The 19,491-nt window shown below is 39.7% G+C and overlaps 2 protein-coding genes across 2 annotated transcripts in view; both read right to left on the bottom strand.

Moving 5' to 3' along the window:
- Positions 1–7,678, bottom strand: part of COPS3 (COP9 signalosome subunit 3) — a 40,446-nt gene extending 32,768 nt beyond the window's left edge. The window contains exons 1-2 of the mRNA XM_036739547.1: positions 7,426–7,678; positions 735–864 (exon numbers count right to left, since the gene is read on the bottom strand). Of these exons, the coding sequence (XP_036595442.1) occupies positions 735–864; positions 7,426–7,486 (191 nt within the window). The 5' untranslated portion in view covers positions 7,487–7,678. The remainder of the gene's footprint in view (positions 1–734; positions 865–7,425) is intronic.
- Positions 7,679–17,874: 10,196 nt separating this feature from the next.
- On the bottom strand, positions 17,875–18,189 carry LOC118842090 (biogenesis of lysosome-related organelles complex 1 subunit 2-like). The gene has a single exon (XM_036749741.1). The coding sequence runs from the start codon at positions 18,172–18,174 to the stop codon at positions 17,875–17,877; it is 300 nt and encodes a 99-aa protein (XP_036605636.1). The 5' UTR covers positions 18,175–18,189.
- Between the last annotated feature and the right edge of the window lie 1,302 nt (positions 18,190–19,491).

A 19,491-nucleotide genomic window follows, 5' to 3' on the forward strand; every position in this document is an offset into this window, starting at 1 on the left:
AGAGGTAACTGGTGACGAAAGGATAGAGTGCTGGGTCTAGAGTCGAGGAAGCCTAAGGTCAAATCCAGCCTCAGATACTAACTGTGTGATCCTGAGCAAGTCATTTAACGTCTGTTTGCTTCATTTTCCTCAACTGTAACATGGGGATAACAATAGCACCTACCTTGCAAAGTTCTTGTAAGAAAAAGCACTTAGCACAGTGCCTGACAAATAGTAGGTACTATATAAATGCTTATTCCCTTCCCTCCACCTCAGCAGTCACATTCACCTTCCATTTTCAAAAATAACTTTCATACTAAAAAACCTCACTTTATCAATCCAAATGAAAAAATTTAAAACCTGATGAAACTGAATAGAGCAATGAACACAACTGGTAAAACCAGGTGCTAGGAGATCTGGGTTCAAGTACTTGTAGAAGCTTGAGGAAAGCATTCCCCTCTCTCTGGCTCAGCTTCTTCCTTTATAAAATTACAGACTAGAACTAAATGATCTTGAAGGTCTCACCCAGCACTAGCATTCTATAGCTTCAATAAATCCTAACATTATTATGTTACTATAGTACTATGGTAATGTTACTATGACAGTTTCAGTTTTACAGAAAAATTGAATTTTCTTCAGATAATCTGCTTTCTTTCTCATATAAAAACAAGCCACAAAACTCTGGTTCACAAAGTTTTTAAGTTATCTTAGGGGTTAAGGTAAGTTTATATCTATCATAATAAAACAGCACTTACAGAACTGCAAGGACCCCCAAGGAATGCTCTTGTACATCCAAAGCACCAAGCACTGTATCCAGATGGGACAAATTTTTTGCTAGAAGTTCTCCGCTTTTGTTTATCAATTCACAAAGTTGAGTCATTTGCCCTAGAAAATATCAAATAATGGTATCATTCACTCATGGCATAGTAAACTGACACAAAGGGGCAAAGACAACACTGTAAAAATATGAGAAAATAAAGAATAAACTGTAAGAGCATATACATATTAAGTTGTAATAATAAAACCTAATACCATAAACAAATGTCCTTCATAGAAGAGAAGAATTTATGACTAAACAAGAGATAGAGAGCATTATAAGATGTAAAAAGGATAATTATGATAATATTAAATTTAAAAGGTTTTGCATAATCAAAACCAATGCAACCAAGACTAGAAGGAAAGCAGAAAGATAGGAAACAATTTTTACAGCAAGTATCGCTGCTAATGGCCTCATTTCTCAACTATATAGAGAACTGAGTCAAATTTATAAGAATACAAGTCATTCCCCAATTGATAAATGGTTTGATCAAAGGATATGAACAGGTAGTTTTCAGATGAAGAAATCAAAGTTATCTATAGTTATATGAAAAAATGCTCTATGATTAGAGGAATGCAAATTAAAACAACACTGAGGTACCATTTCACACCTGTCAGATAGGTTAATATGACAGAAAAGGAAAATAATAAATGTTGGCAGAGATGTGGGAAAATCGGGACACTAGAGGTAGAAGTTGTTGTCCTTCATTCTCAAAGAAAACCAAAAGGACATCACTAAATTGGAGTCAAGGTACAGTAGGACCAATTGTGGCTGATCAGACCAATACGAGCTCAGAAGGCTCTACCATGGATTGGGCACAAATAGTCCATGTGAATGTTTGGAGTGGAGATGTCTCTAAATTTGCTCATCAAACTGTGCCCAAAGGGCAATCAAACTGTGCATACCCTTTGATCCAGCAATACCACTTCTAAGTCTATATCCCAAAGAGATTTTTAAAAAAGGGAAAAGGACCTACTTTTACAAAAATATTTATAGCAGCTTTTTGTGGTGGCAAAGAATTGGAAATTGATGGGATGCCCATCAATTGAGGAATGGCTGAACAAGTTATGGTATATGAATTAATGAAATACTATTGTGCTATAAGAAATGATGGGCAGGCAGATTTCAGAAAACCTGGACTTACATGAACTGATGCAAACTAAAGTAAGCAGAATCAGGAGAACACTGGACACAGTAACAGCAACATTGTATGATGATCAACTATGAATGATTTAACTATTCCTAGCAATACAACAATCCATGATAATTCCAAAGGACTCATGACGAAAAACGCTACCCACGACCAGAGAAAGAACTAATGGAGTCTGAATGCAGATCAAAGCTTACAATTCTCACTTTTTTTCCCCCATGATTTTTCTTTTGGTCTGTTTCTTCTTTCACAACATAACAAATATGGAAATATATTGTACAAGATTGCACATACATATAATCTATATCAAATTGCTTGCCATCTTAGAGAGGGAAGGAGAAAATTTGGAACTCAAAATTCTTTTAAAAATGAATGTTAAACTTGGACTTTACATGTAATTGGAAAAAAATAAAACACTATCTAAGTAAAACAAACAAATGAACAAATAAATAAATGGATGGATGTCCTTCATTCTCAAACATTTCAGGAAATCACCAAAGGTCAGGGTTGTTCCTTTAATTCTGTCAACTTTCACAATTATCATGGCTAAAGCTACATACTGATCTCTCAAACACTGTCAGCTGTCTATAAAATGCACACCATGGTCATAAATGTATATTAATATAGTCAAACACTGAGTTTGTGCAGTACATATTTCAAAACAGATGAGGAAGTTACACTGAAATTAATCTTTGGAAGACTCCTTTTAAGTTTTCTTTCCAGATATTCTAATTTACAGTCTAAACTTCAAAATATCAGCACTGGCTAAAGATTCTAAGATTTGTGAACTATTACCATGTATATGTGTCTTTTTTGTCTCCTTGAAAAATTAAAAGCTCCTTTAAAATAGGGATTCTCGGGGCAGCTAGGTGGCACAGTGAGTAGAGCACCAGCCCTGGAGTCAGGAGGACCTGAGTTCAAATCCAGCCTCAGATACTTGATACATGTACTAGCTGTGTGACCTTGGGCAAGTCACTTAACCCCAGTTGCCCTGCCAAAAAAACCCAAACAACCAAACAAACAAACAATAAAACAGGGATTCTTGGCAATACAAAGAAACTATTTCATAGTTCATTTGCCCACTTATGATTTTGTAAACATTTTCTTTATTAAAGTGATACCTGAACGCCATAATGATTTCAGTGGCAATTAAGACAAAGATTTCATCTAGAAAAAAAAAATTAAAAATAGCATCAATGCTACAAAAAAAGATTGTGGCTACATCATAACCATAACCAATTCTCAGCTAGTTGTAATAGAGGATATGTTGGCATTTAACTTATCATGTTCTAATTTGATCAATTACAAAAAGGAAAATGTGCCATAATAGGCAAGGTGCAACATAAGAATAAGCAAGCTCCATATTCTTAATATCAATTATATATAGTTTCATAATAGGACCACAAGTTTAACTGAAAAACACATTCCCTTTCTTTATTAAAGTTCTTATGTGTACAAGTCAACTGGATAGTTTCTTCTAGTTTGTAACATTTTAACTTTTTTTTTTCCATACTCTCCTTTTAGGTAAAAAATGTCTCAAATCAACAAATACCAAAAAACAGCAAAACAAGAAAATGTTTAGGAACAATTAGCTTTTTGCCAATTAGGAAGCCAAAGCAGGACTGAGGTGTATAATAAGATACACTCTATACCTGGTTATAGAGAATCCATCAATACTGGACTAAGAAAAAAAAAAACTAATGTTGAAAACACATCCATTGGTAAAAGTATCAATAGATGGCAAAAGACACAAACTTTCCATTAATCAGTGAAAATGAAAAATTCCATTCCCTTCATTTAATTGATTAAGGAACACAATGGATAGATCCAAATTTAATCACAATAATTAAACATAACAAGTGAGTCTGATATAATATGCTTCTTCACTAAAAGCCCTCTGTCAGAAATCCTAGCATTTGAGGAGTTAAAGAAATAGTAACATTTAAGTGTTTTCAGGTAAACTAGTTTCTGATGACTAAATCAAGATATAAAATACGACTAAGTATTTCAAGTTTGAACTTTTGCTTCTCTGCTTTTTGTCATAATATTATGATTAGCAGCAATAATCAAATTCAAACAAAAGTCATGGTAGAGACCCGGGAAGAAATAAAGACCCTAGTATGTTAAGGAAATTTGCCATATCACTGTCACCTTCAACACTGCAGACACAGAAGCACAAAAAAGGATAGAGTAGCAATGTATTCTATAGCAGTGTCAAAAGCAGAAAGCCTTAAGAGTTAGGGAAGTAAAAATATGGGATCTCATCAAAGGTGTTTCTCTTCCTTCAGCAAAGTACTTATTCAAGAATTGATGCCACATAGCATCAGTTAACAAAAGATGACAATCAACCAAGCAATCAAAAAGCACAATAAAGACTCCTATGTGCCAGGCACTGTTGTAGGTCTTGGGGATACAAATAAAAGGTAGAAACAATCCCTATTTTCTTTTTTTTTCTTTTTTTGGGGGGGGCAGGACAATTGGGGTTAAGTGACTTGCCCAAGGTCACACAGCTAGTACATGTGAACAATCCCTATTTTCAAGGAGTTTTTCATCAAGCAGAGAGACAAAAATGACAGATATACATGTGAGAGTTGACAAATCTTAGTGACAATTCAGTTAGACCATCACCATGTATTTTGGAATGAACTGTTACTTACTAATTTGAACAAGTCAATTAACTTCTCTAAGTCTCAGGTTACCCATCTGCAAAATGAAGGTTGGAAGAGATGACAAAAATGATCCCTTCCAAATCCAAATCCTTTGATCCTTTGAAGTACAGATAAATTAAGCTACTTGCCCAACATCAAAATACATATCTGCAGCTGAACTGACATAACAAATTACGTATGTATGAAGCTTTATAAAGCACCTAACCTTCATTATCTCATTTGACTCCAAACAATGCTATGAGGTAGTTACTGTAATTATCATCCCTATCTTACATCTGAGAAAACTGAAGTCCAAAGAGATGAAATGACTTAAAGCCATATTGGTAAGAAATGTGAAAATGGAACTTAAATCTAAGACTCCTGATTCCAAGTCTAGTGTTTTTACTATTGAATCATGATCCCTTTACCCTCACTCCCCTATCTAGTTCTCAGTCCTGAATGCCTTACCTAGGACATGAAATTAAGTGAGGACATGAAGAAATGAGGCACAAAGTGCCTTCTCACAGAATCGCAATACTAAAAGAAATTTTGAGATATCTTGTCCAATTCCTATGCAAATCATGGATCTAATTTACAGTATCTGTGATGTGATAGGGCACTCACTCACTCACTCACTCAAAGGCATTCTAGTCCAGGTTTGGGGTAGTTCTAATTAACAGGAAAATATTCTTTAGAATTCACTGCAATATACCTCCCTGAATCTTCTTCTGCCCAGAGGTCTTCATTCTAGCCTTCAAGACAAGTAGAAAAAGCCTAATCATTCCACATGACAATTCTTCACTACCTCAAAGAAGCTGTCACGTCCCCCTATATCTTCTCTTCTTTAGACTAAACATCACTAGTTCCTTCAATCTGTCTTCTTATGACAAGTGCCCTTACCTTCCTGATTGCCCTTTTGGACACATTCTAGCTAGTCAATATGTGTTCTAAATTATGGCAAACAGAACTTGATACAATAATGTCATGATGATCTGAACAGGGCATAGTGTAGTGGTATATTATAGTAACATATTATGTCCCACACCATGGACATTATCTTCCTTTTAGGGATGCCAAAGATCACATCGGCTCTAACACTGAGCTCATACATAGTTCATTAAAAGTCCTAGATCTTCACACTGCTTTCTAATTCTGTATTTGTCCAGTTGATTCCTTGAACCCAGGTCCAAGACCTTATATTTATTTCTATTTCATTTCATCCTATCCATTTTGGCCACCAAACCAGGCTATCAAGATCTTTTTAGTTTCAGCTTCTGTCATCCTGTGCATTAGCTAGTATCAACAACAAATTTGATCTAAGTTACTTCATCCAAGTAATTGATTAGAAAGCTGAACAGAACTGGACCAAAGACACAACTCTGGGGTGTGTCACTAGTGACCACTCTCCAACCTATTAATCAATACTCTAGGCCCATTTAAACTGTTCTGTCATTTAGTTCATTAATCTATAAGGATATGGTCAGAGACCTTGTCAAATTATTTCCTTGATCTACTAGTCTAAACCCTGTTAAAAGAGGAAATCAGATTACTCTAGTATGACTTGTTCTTATAATAACATCTCACACTTAGCTCTCCAAGGTTTGCAAAGTTTTATACACAATTATCTCATTTAAGTCTCACAGCCACCCTTTTAGGAAGGGCTACAGATTCTATTACCACCATTTTAGTGATTATCACTATTTTATCACTATTATTTTAATTACTATTTTGAAGATGAAAACAATTAAGGGTCTGGGATTTGAACTCAGGTCTTCCTGAGTTCCAAACTGAGTACTTTAACCAAACGACATCTCCCTAATGAATCCAGATTGCTCTTAATAATCACCTCTTCCCTAACTGCTTAAAAAAAAAAAAGCTCTCCTTTTAATAATTTTGTTCAAGAATTCTACCAGGAGTTCTCTTCATTCCACTCTTAAAAACTGAACTCCACGAGGAAGGGCTTCCCAGTCTGCTGGCTTACTTAGGAGGTGACCAAGGCACACAGCTATAGATTCTGAAAAGGGGCAGGAGACACAACATTCCATCTCCTGCAGCCACGCTTTTGCATAGGCTGTGCCCAGTGCATAAACCTCACTCTACCCACCTCCACCTTTTGTAAACCTTAGCTCCCTTCAAGGCTCAGCTCAAGCGTCTGTAAGGACAAGAGAAGCCGTTGATGCACGTGCCCTTTAGTAATCGCAGGGAAGGGCAGATAGCTCAGGTATGGTCATGGGGAGCAGGAGCCCATAATTCAACTTATACTGTGAGCCTCCTTCCCCGGGAGGCTCCCAAAGGGGTAGCGGGTAAGACTGACAGGCGTTCGGCCAATCATGGAAAGGGAAGGGGGTCCCCCTCGCCAATCGCAGTGCAGGATAAAGTGATGGCGGAAGTCACCGCCCAGCAAACTGTCAAGCAAAGAGACTCTCTCTCCGAGGGGGACCCGGCCTGGGTGCCAAGAGGGGACGGGGTCTGGGTTCGGGAATGGGAGAAGAGGAGGAAGATCGTTCTCTTCTCTCCTCCCTCCACAAACGGCTGCTGGAGGCGGAGCTGCGGGCACTGAAGGGGGGAGGGGAAGCCTTCCCGGGCAGACCTGCCTGCGGAGCCACCAGCGGGGCCCCTGCTGGAGGAGGCGGCTGCGCCGCAGCTGGGCGCGGGAGTCTGGCGGAAGGTGGGAGGGCTAGGCCTAGAGGAATGAATGAGGCTCGAGCGAGACGGCGCCCCCGCCCACCCACCCAGGGCCCCCCTGCCTGCCGAGGAGAGTGAGCGATGGCCCAGGTGAAGGAGTGTGGGCCGGGGCGGACCGGGCCGGGCCCGGCGGCCTGGAGACTGACCTTGAGCGGAGAGCTGCCGGACGCTGTTCACGAACTGCTCCAGGGCAGACGCCATGTTCATCCCGGGGAAGAGGGGAACGGGGAGACGGGGGGGAGGGGCAGAGGGAGGCCCAGGCAGCAGCAGCTCCTCGGGCGGGAAAAGGCTGGAGCTCTGTGGACTAGCAGCGATTGACCGAGGTGGGGGGGGGAGCCCCTCAGGAACTCCCGCTTGCCGTCACTTCCTCCGACGTAGGTGTCGCGAGATTACAACAACGCGGAGACGGGTTACTGTTGCCATAGAAACAGTGGTCCGCCTTCTCCGGAAGCGGATGGTTATCTGTGGCCTGAGGCGGAGCAGTTTGATGAGATTTCAAATCCTGGCATCTACCTTAGCATTATCACAGAATGCTCTTAGATGTAGAGCAGGAAAGGACATTTTGGGTCATCGAGTCCAACCCTCACCCACCTCTTCATTTTACAGAAGGGGAAACTGAGGTTCAGAGCCACGAAAATCGAACTCAGGTGCTGCTCTCTTCCCGCAGCAAAGTTGTCATGACGCGTGTTACACTGAGATACCTTGTTGACATGGAAACGGCCTATTCGAGATCGAAGACCTTGAGAATTTCTGGGTTTTTAAATAATATATATTTTTTATGTATTTCTGTATTTATTTTGTCCCTATTAGGCGGCTGGGTGGCACAGTGGTTAAAGCACTGGGTCTGGAGTCTAATACGACCTCGGACACTTCCTTAGCTGTGTGATCATGGCCAAGTCACCCTCTCAAAGGCTCAGTTTCCTCCTCTGTGAGATGGGGATAAGAATAGCCCTTACATCCCATGGTTGATGTGAGGATGAAGTGAGATATTTGTAAAGCAGCTGGCCAACTTTTAAAACGCTGCATAAATGCTGTTACTGTTACTACTACTCCTAGTCACGCAGGCTCAAAACCTAGGTGTCATCTTTGCCTCGGGACTCTCAAGTCCCTTATCTAATCTGTTGCCAGGTCTTTTCAATTCTACCTTTTGGCAGCTTCTTCATCTGCAAAATGGAGATCACAGCAGCATCTACCTCCCAGGGTTGTCGTAAGAATCAAATGAGGTAATTAAGTGCATAGCCCAGTGCCTGACACATAGTAAGTGCTATACAGATGTTGTCATCATCATCATTACATCTAACTGGACAAACTCCCATTTCCCCTGTGACACTACCACAACCCTGGCATAGCCCTTGTTACCTTATCTTTGTAATGCCGCAATAGGCTCTGGTGGTTCTCTGCCTATTCCAGTCTCAACTAAATTGCAGATCTGACTATGTTACCACCCCCCTCCTCATTCACAATTCCTATTCTCTCCAGGATCAAACATACAAATCCTGTCTTTGGCTTTTAAAGCCTTTCGTAACCTGACTCAGTCCTACCTTTAGAACCTTCTTTTTTAAAATTAATTTTTAGTTTTTTGTATTATCAAGCATTTTTTTCTCCCACTTTTCACCTACTGAAAAATGAGAGAAGGAAAGGAACAAGAAAGAAAGAAATGAAGAAATCAAGAAAGAAAAACAGAACTCACATAAGTACAGCCAAGCAAAAGGAATTCCCAAATTGACAATGTCCAAAAATGCATTAGTTTTTCTGTATATATGTCCATCATCTCTCTGTCTTCTTAAACCTTTTACCCCTCCATATACTCTGATACAGAGAAATTGGCCTCTGTGTTGTTCCTTCCACAGCACGTTTGAGCTCCCTATTCTTTGCATTTTCACTGTCTTTCTCCAAGGCTCCAATTCTCTCCCTAGCTCCCACTTCCTGGCTTCCCTGTTTTCCTCTAAGTCCCAGCTAAAATCCTACCCTGTACAAGAATCCTTTCCTGCTCCTCCCCCAGTTAATGCTAGTACCTTTTGCCCTGTGATTATCTCTAATTCATCCATTCTATATCTCATTTGTAATTGTTTGCATGTTGTCTCCCTGTCTAGATGAGCTAAGGTGAGCAACTTGAGAACTGGGCCACGTTTTTGTAAACACTAGTTGAATGAATCAATGAATCTCTTCCCAATCTGACTCCAGCCTGTCTTTCTAGGCTGATTACACATTAGTAATAACTAACCCTTTCCTTTTCTGATTTAACTTTACTGGCATACTTGCAATTCTTCAAACAATACATCCTTTGTCCCTTTCTGGCCCTTTGCACAGGCTGCTCTCCATGCCTGGAACACTTTGCCTCTTCACCTCCTCCTCTGTTTCCCTGGCTTCCTTTAAGCCTCAACTCAAAGTCTACTTCCTGCAAAAGATCTTCCCCCTGCCCCTAAATTATTCATTCCTTCTCTTTCAGATTATTTCCCATCTGCCTTGTATATGTCTTGTATGCACCAGTTATTTATGTGTTGTGCCTGACATTATAATTTATACTGAATGGTTTTTTGGTTTTTCGCCTTTCCTGACACAGCTCTTAATAAATGCTTGTCGATTGACTGACTTACATTACTCACTTTTACATATGACATTCTAGCCAAACTAACCTACTTGCTGTTCCCTCGACACAACAATCCATCTCCTAAAGCCATGCTTTTGCATAGGCTGTGCCCAGTACCTAGAACTCACGGTCTACCCACCTCCACCTCTTGTAATCTCTAGCTCTCTTCAAGGCTCGGCTCAAATATCAGCCCCTTAGAGCCCTTTCCTGATTCCCCCAAATTGTTAGTGTCAAAATGATTTTGTATTTCTTTTGTATCCTGCTTGTACCTGTTTATCTGTAAATATACCGTAACCCTCAGTAGAATACAATCTCCTTAAGGGCAGATTTCGTATTTGTATCTCAGTACCTGGCATGCAGTGGATGCTCAATAAATGTTTGCTGATTGATGGTATGCATGAACAGAGTAGATTGAAGTACATTACAAAGAAAGCAAATACAAATCAGAAGCAGTGCAAAGGCAGTCAATAAAAAAATATGTAAGATTGAAAAAATAGGTTGGTCACATGCCAAAAAGGAGGGATAACTGATGGATAGCCCACATGCTCCTCTCCTCCAGATGTTAGGAGAACTCAAGGAAGATCCCCACCACGTTGGGTGGACCCCTTGCATTGGACTTAAAGGAAGGCTTGGATAAGATTTGTATTAGATGCGCAGACATGAATGAGTTGTCAGGTGTATTGCTGAAGGGCAAGCTACAACAATGAAATCATTGGCTCATTCGAGTATTTGAACTATAGGCTTAACTGACACAGAAATGAATAATAATCCTTATTCCATTCGGCTCTGCCCACCCCCACACACACACCATGGTGGTGCTGTTATACCAGAAGCGAGTGAGACACTCCACAGAGTATAAGTTTTAAATGGAGAATTTATTAGCCGGCGGCCATTGGGGCCGCAACCCAAATCAATGGCCATGTTTTGAAGCAAAATGGTAGTTTATATAGAGAATACAGGATTCAGTGGTTAATTATCTCTTGAAATGTCATTTTGCAGACTCAGCACGCCTGTGTTATTTCACTTTTTATGACCATGATACATTAGAGGAACCTCCTGAATAGATTGTAAATACAACATATCAGATAGATAACAAAGTGTCAACTGAAATTACAACCCAGGATCCCTGTGTCCATCTTGCCATAACTCCCACAACAAGGAAGGCTCAAGATAAGGCAGAAGCCATATAATTCAAGATAATGTCTAGGGCGGAGGCTTTCATCCTTAATGGCCATGGACAGACCAAGGGATGATCCAGCTCAGTCTGTTGACATTAGATTGAGACATCTCTGAGCCCACTCAGTTAGACAAAGGAAGATCATTAGGCTTTTCCTGGTAATTAGCTTACATTCCTCGGAGAAGTCTTAGGGGCCTAGGACACTTGCCAAACGGCAGGAACTCAGTCTGTTTTTTTTCTTATGCAGACTGGGGTTTGCAGTTAGGGGCTGGGGGCAGGGTTTTTCTAGCAATGCTACTCAAGTATCACAGTGCTACAGAAGGGTTTCCTGAACTCAGTGGGAAGTTAGGGTAGTTAATATCTAAATAATCCTCCCAATGCAAAGATTCTGTGAAAATAAAACTGGATTGGTGGAAGGGACTGGTTCAAAGAGAAAGATAAGGAAAAATTATAATAAAAATGACTAAAGGCGTGAGCCTGAGTGGTTTGATGAATGAGGATGGCATTACAGAAATAACTAGTCAGGGGGAAGAGCTTTTGGATAAGGGGCAAAAAAGCTTCAAGACCAAAAGCTGTTCTAGGGAGAAGCAGAGAGGGCAGGAGGGCTTCCAGGACCACTAGCTCAGGGGTGGGGAACCTGTGGCCTCCTAGATCCTCAAGTTCTGCCCTTTGACCAAACTTGTTTGGATTCAGTCAAAGGGTAGCACTTGAGGACCTGGAGGACCACTTGTGGCCTCGAGGCTGCAGGTTCCCTGCCCCTGCACTAGGTCATTTACCTTTCTTATACCTCAATTTCCTCATCTGAAAAATAAAGGTATTGGGCTAGATCACAGGTGTAAAACCCAAACCAGATTAAAATGTAATTTGGGAATATTTGGAAAAATAAAATGTACGAAAACATAGATAAGATTAACATGTGTTTGTCTAAGTCAATATGCAGCCAGCATGGATCCTTATATATGATTTAGTGAGTTTGACACCACTGGACTAAGTCATCTAAGTCATTTCCAACTCTAAATACATGATGCTAATCACAGGCAATTATTTCAAAGCTGCACAGCATCTGTTTTGGTTGGACTGTGCTCCCGATCAATAGTTTTGGAGAAGAGTCTGGGGTCCTTACTTGACCATTTACCCTTCCCAATATACATATGAAAAGATAATCAAACACATAAGGTACCGTATAAGTACCAGAGGAGTACTAAAAAATATAAACATGTATAGGAGTAGTAAGAATGGAATTAATTCCATGATCGTAATTGAAAAATATAGTCTATATAGTTCCCACTAGCTACTCTGGTTGGTTTTCACTCAAGAATATTATGCTTTCCCCAGGATAAACTAAACAGAAATATCATCATGGAGGTTGCCCTTGTTTTGATACTGAATCCCTCCTCTGTACCTTTACTTTCTCCTCCGCTCTGACTGCAGGGTGAAAAAACTCCTCCCAAAGCCTCCCTTTACCAAGGACTCAGAATTTTCCAACCAACTTTCAATTTCCTGCTAGCAGCTCCACTTGGCTTTCATTCCACAACCATGTTACCCTGAAGACCTAGTCACCTCAGGCAACTACCCTTCCTTTGGTGTATTATCTTTTCCATTTGCTTGTAAGGTCCATGAGGGCCAAGACTGTCTTTTTCTTATTTGTATTCCTAGCACTTAGCACAGTGCCTGGTGCGCAGTAAGTCTTTAATGAACTTACTGCTGTTAGCTACAAGAAATCTAGAGTAATCAATCTGTATGAAGGCTAGCTTGGCTCTAATAGAGTGCTTTAAAAGACATTGAACCCAGGATCTTCACATTTAAGGCAACTAGGTGGTGAAGTGGACAGAGCACTGGGCCTAGAGTCAGGAAGACTTACCTTCTTGAGTTCAAATTCAACTTCAGACACTTCCTAGCTGTGTGACCCTGGGCAAGTCACCTAACCCAGTTTGCCTCAGTTCCTCATCAGTAAAATGACCTGGAGAAGGAAATGGCAAACCACTCCAATATCTTTGCCAAGAAAACCCCAAATGGGATCAGTTAGAGTCTGACAAAGAACAACCATTAAAAGAAAAGCATTTCCTCTGGCATATTTATCTTTATAATTAGCTTAAACACTTTACAATCCCAAACTCATATATCATTATTTTGCAGTTAGGTTGCCATTTCCTATCCACAACTAAGTAAATAATTGGACACATTTCCTTTTTGGTTTTGGAATCTTAAAATGTTCAAACTTGAGGAAATATTTCAAGCCCCTCATTTTTCAGACAAGGAAACTGAGGCCCAAGTGTGAAAAGGGACTCACTCACAGTCACACAGCTAGTAAGCTAGGCTTCTTATCTTCTTCAACTTTGTCTATTGCTAGTATTCTCTCCCTCTTCAAGTTACCTTGCATTTATACCAATCTGTATACATGCAACATCCCCCCAAAGAGTGGAGTCTTTTTGAAGTCAAGGAGTGTCTCATTTTTGTTTTGTTTCTGTATCTCCAACTCTTAACACAGGACCTTGCACGGAGCAGGCAACTGAAAAAGCTTTGTTAATTGAATGAACAATTGTTTCCCACATTGCCTTCATAATCAATTGAAAACATTTAAATCTGCCTCAACAGTCTTGTCTAACAACGCAATAGTTCTGGGCCATGCAGGTTTTCAATCTAAGTTCCTTTAACAGGCTCAGTTTACTTGAATTCTATCAACTGTGTTAAATCCAAAGAGTGACACTGCCCCATCTTTATTGTTAAAAAACAATAACAACAAGAAAAAAAAAAACAGTCAACAGAGGGGAAGATCTAGGAGGAATCCAAGGGGGCAAAACAGACTCTTTTGGAATTAAAAAAATTCTCTTCCCAAATATTTACTGAAGAATACAAATTCAAAATTTAATAACTAAACCTTAATAACTTTTAATTTAGCAAAACACTCAGGTTGGGCTAAAGAGGTGAGGGGCATCTCTGTTGTTCTTTGAAGCCTTGAAAATTTCATAAAAGCCTAAATTATAGAGTACTTCATGTAGGGGGTTGGTTGGTAATGAGCCAAACTCATAATAACATCACCATATAAGTTTAAGAACAAAGATGTGAAGGTGACTATCCCACTCCAATCTTAGCAACATAAGGAGCTAGAAAAATTGCTTAAATTGGATTTAGGTTAGGATGGTGAGAGAGAAGGATAATTACCCCAAAGACTCTGTGTCCACTCTCTTATTGTCATTATGCTGTATCATTTTGCATTTAGAATGGTAACTTTAAAAATCATCTAGTTTTAATATCCACCCTACCTCCCACCTTTTCAAAATTTCCTGTTGAGGTAATTGAAAGGAAAGGGCAAATTTAAAGAAATAACAGCTGCAAGCTGGAGGGTCTCATTAGGAGAGCAAGATAATTCTCTCAATCACTCACAATAATTTTCTGAATATACTAAGCTACAGTCAACAAGATTTTTTTCCATCTACACTCTATGCTTTTGAGGGAATACAATTCAGCAAACATTGTGCTCTTACTCTATTCAAGGCTGCTAGAGGTACAAACACTCATTTTCTGATTTTAAAGAACTTACAAACCAGCAAGTCAAATATACAACAGGCTATAGTATGAGGCAGAATACAGTAAATGCAAATGAGTTCCAGGCAGGTGTATGTTGTAGCCAATTCATATTGATGAGCTTAGGGACCTGACTATTAAATTTTCAGTGTGAATATTTACATTTCTAAAGTGGCAGCAGAGATAATGAATTGTTAATGTAAGGATCTTAAAGGTAGTATAAAGAAATGTCTATCAAAACAAGAGATGGAGAGCATTATGAAATGCAAAATGGATAATTTTGACTACATTAAATTGAAAAGTTTTGTACAGACAAAGCCAATGCAGCTAAGATTAGGAGGGAAGCAGAAAATTGGGAAAGAATTTTTACAACCAGTGTCTCTGACAAAGACCTCATCCCTAAAATATACAGGGAACTTAGTCAAATGTGTAAGAATACAAGTCATTCCCCAATGATAAATGGTCAAAGGATATGAACAGGCAATTTTCAGAGGAAGAAATTAAAGCTATCTGTGGTCATATAAAAAATGCTTTAAATCAGTATTGATTAGAGAAATTGTAAAGCCAATCAGTAAGCGAAAGATCTTTCTCACACATTGAATAGGCTTCAGGTGGGGCCAACAAAGGGAGGCCTGATTAGAGACAGGCCCACACCCTTTTACTAACTAGATGTGAGAACCCAGACTAGTTAGAAAACAAGTTTTGCTAGCCCTTAGAGTCCTAAGGGGAGTTGCTAAGACCAAAGCCAATGGTATGTGCACTGAGTTCTAGACAATCAGATGACAGCTAGGACTGTATAAAAAGAGAGCCCAGAACTGGGAGCAGCAGAACTGAGAACTGGGAGCAGCCAAGCAGAGAGTGGCAGGATTCAGAAGCAGAGCGCCAGCATTGCAAGAGAGTGCAGAGTGGAGAGTGCTGAATAAGAGAGAGTTGCAGAGATCAAGGAACTTGGAGTCAGCAGAGCTGCAGGAGAGAGTGCTGAGCAGAGAGTTAGGATTTCTGAGTGCTCTTTTTATAGGAAAGCCCTAGCATTGAGGGGAAGTTACAAGTATGGCTTGGTTCCTTGCTATAATATTTTGTTATAATTTCCTTGTTACTATAGTGAGGTGGGCTTACTGGTTTTGGAATATTATTGCTACAATATCAAATTGGGGGCATTGGTCCTTGGCTCTGATCTTCTGAAGTCTAAATAAATGTTATACTTCCTCTGCCTTCTACCTAGAGAATTCCTTATACTTCTCTATTTGAACCACTCAGGCATGTCCATGGCCCTCTCCAAGGTTATGAATTTTGCCTTACTATTATAGAAATGCAAATCAAAACAATTCTTAGGTACCACATCTCTCCTGTCAGATTGGCTAACATGTCAAAACAGGAAAATGATAAATGCTGGAGAAAATGTGGAAAATTGGAACACTATTGCATTGTTGGTGGAGTTGCAAACTGATCCAACCATTCTGGAGAGAAATTTGGAACTATGCCCAAAGGACTATAAAAATGTGCATATCCTTTGACCCAGCAATACCACTTCTAGGGCTGTATCCCAAAGGGATCATACAAGGCGGGAAAGGACCTGTATGTACAAAAATATTTATAGCTGCCCTTTTTGTGGTAGCAAAGAATTGGAAATCAAGGAGATGCCCATCATTTGGGGAATGGCTAAACAAATTGTGGTGTATGAATGTAATGGAATACTATTCTGCTATAAGAAATGAGGAGCAGATGGACTTCATAAGAACCTGGAGAGACTTATAGGATCTGATGATGAGTGGAGGAAACAGAACCAGGAGAACATTGTACACAACCACAGACACATTGCTTCTGTGATGACTAACTTTGATAGACCTGGCTCTTCTCAACAATGCAAGGTTCTAAGACAGCTCCAAAAGACTCATGATGGAAAAGGCTATCCACATCCAGAGAAAGAATTACGGAATCTGAATTTAGATTGGAGCAAACTATTTGCTTTTTTTTTAAATTTTATTTTTGGTTTTGTTACATCTTTTTCATGGTTCATTTCATTGGTTGTAATTCTTATTTACTTACTTCTTACTTAAAGAAGTTTAATGTGCAGGTATATGTAGAACCTATATCAGATTACATGCCATCTTGTTGGGGAGGGGGGAGGAGAGGGAGAGGGAGAAAATTTGGAACTCAAAAACTTGTAGAACTGAGTGTTGTAAATTAAAAAAAAATTAATTAATAAAAAAGAAACATCAATTATTGTTGTTTTCAGTCATGTCCTACTCTTCGTAACCCCTTTTAGGGTTCTCTTGGCAAAGATGCTGGAATGGTTTGCCATTTCCTTCTCCAGCTCATTTTACAGATGAGGAAACTGAGGCAAACAGGGTTAAGTGACTTGCCCCAGGGTCAACACAGCTAGTAAGTATGTGAAGCCAGATTTGAACTCAAAGTCTATGTACCTCTTTTTGAGGCAGGAAGAAATTCTTCCTTCAAGCTTGATGGAATTAGAGGGTGTTCACCATTGGTTAGTCCCCATGGCCCTTTATTTTATAAATTTTATTTCATTTTTCTAATTATATATAAAGACACTTTTAATATTCATTTTAACAAGATTTTGAGTTCTAAATTTTTCTCCATGCTTCCTTTCCCACCCCAAGACTGTAAGCAATTTGATACAGATTATGTGTAATAATGTAAAATGTATTTCCACATTAGTCATGTTGTGAAAGAAGAAACAGAAAAAAAGGAAAAAATAATTATGAAAAAGTAAAGAAAGTGCAAATAGTATGCTTTTCTATCTGCATGCAGACTCCAGCAGTTCTTTCTCTGGATATGGATAGCATTTTCCATCATGAGTCTTTTGGGATTGTCTTGGATCTTTGTATTGCTGAGAAGTTCTAAGTCATTCATTGTAGATCCTTTTCCCTTTTTTTTTTTTCAGGGTCATATGTTGGCATTTATTATTTAAGTTCAAGAACAGGTTGTGAAAGGGGTGGGTGTGGGAGGGCCTAGAGGAGAGGGAGGGAAGAGACAGGGAGACCAGAGTCTCTCCTCTGTGTCTGCTCTAGACGGGGTTGATCCTGATTTCTGAGCCTTGGTGCAGGGCACACAACGAAGCACGCGATTAAGATGAGGTTGGGGGGTACAGGTTTAGGAAAACACGGCGGGGGTGGGGGTGGCCAGAGTTACACATCCAACCAGAGGTGGGGGCTGGGATTCTTCTTGGATCAGCAGCATGGCTTCTTTTTAGGAATTGAAGCATAGTGATAAGTTCCATCCTGCTTATTTCAGCTCTTATAAAATATTCTTGTAGTTGAAAGTCTGTGCTAAAGAATTCTTTCATCGCCTCTCTAACTTCTTGTACTTTGCTTCTAGTTTCTTTGAATATGCATCCAATTTGTAAGCTGCCTGCTCAAGAGCTGCTACTTGCTCCTCAATTAGAGTGATCTGATCCAGATAAGGCTGAAGTGCCGCATATTTCTGGTTTAAGTCCTTTAGGTTTCTACCTATGTTTACTGCAATATCTTTCATTTCTAGATACTTCAAGCTAGTCAGTTTGTTCATATTTTCCAGAAGTTTATAGTCTTCACTGGTAGCTGTGAGCTCGCCCGTGAGGTACGTGGTCATTTTGGAGAACATGTCCTGTCACAGCCCCGCGATGTCCGCCTCAGCGGGCTCCGTGGCCTCCTCCGCCGTCTCCACCACGGCATCGTCTAGGCTGGGGAAGGGAGGTAGGAGAAAGGATGGAGGGAAGGATGGGATGGCGAAGAAAGGGGAAAGGAAGGGGGGAAGGGAGGGGGAGGGAGGTGAAGGGAGGGAAAGGGAGAGGGGCAAGAGTGGAAGGAAAGGGAGAAAATGGGCCCTTTTCCCTTTTTTAATGATCTTTCTGGGATATAGACCTAATAGTGGTATTTCTGGATCAAAGTATATGCACATTTTGATTGCCTTTTGGGGATAGTGCCAAATCGCGCTTCAGAATTGTTGGATCAGTTCACAACTTCACCAACTGTGCATTAGTGTCCCAATTTTCCCACATTCTCTCCAGCATTTATCATTTTCTTTTTCTGTCATATTAGCCAACCTGATTGGTGTGAGATAGTACTTCAGAGTTGTTTTAATTTGCATATCTCTAATCAATAGTGATTTAGAACATTTTTTAATATGATTATAGATGGCTTTGATTTCATCTCAGAAACATATCCTTTGACCATTTATCAACTGGGGAATGACTTGTATTCTTATAGAATTGACTCAGTTTTCTATATATTTGAGAAATGAGGCCTTTATCAGAGATACTTGCTGTAAAAATTGTTTCCTACTTTTCTGCTTTCCTTCTAATCTTGGTTGCATTGGTTCCATTTGTGCAAACACTTTTAAATTGAATACAATCAAAATTATCCATTTTGCATCTCCTTATGCTCTCTATGTCTTGTTTGATCACAGATTCTTCTCTCCTCCATAGATCTGACAGGTAAACTATTCCTTGCTCTCCTAATTTGCTTATGGTATTACCCTTTATGTCTAAATCATGTACCCATTTTGACCTTATCTTGGTATACAGTGTGAGATGTTGGTCTATACCTAGTTTCTGTCATACTATTTTACAGTTTTACCAGCAGTTTTTGTCAGATAGTGAGTTCTTACCCCAGAAGCTGGAGTCTTTGGGTTTATCAAACAGGAGATTACTGTAGTCATTTACTACTGTGCCTTGTGTACCTAATCTATCCCCAAGATCCAGCATCCTATTTCTTAGCCAGTACCAAAAGTACCCAGAGCCCTTTAAAAAGCAAAATAAGCCCTTAGGGAAGAAGTCAAGGCAGCAATACAAATACAAAAACGAAGACTCCCTGCCATCGAGGAGTTTACAATCCAATAAGGGAAGACAACTGGTCTAGGTGAGTGGTGGTCTGGAAGGATCATTTTGAACCAGAAACTTACAGGGATTGTGAGAGACTC

The sequence above is a fragment of the Trichosurus vulpecula genome, chromosome 1, assembly GCF_011100635.1.
Source record: "Trichosurus vulpecula isolate mTriVul1 chromosome 1, mTriVul1.pri, whole genome shotgun sequence".
In the NCBI taxonomy this organism is placed as follows: Eukaryota; Metazoa; Chordata; class Mammalia; order Diprotodontia; family Phalangeridae; genus Trichosurus; species Trichosurus vulpecula.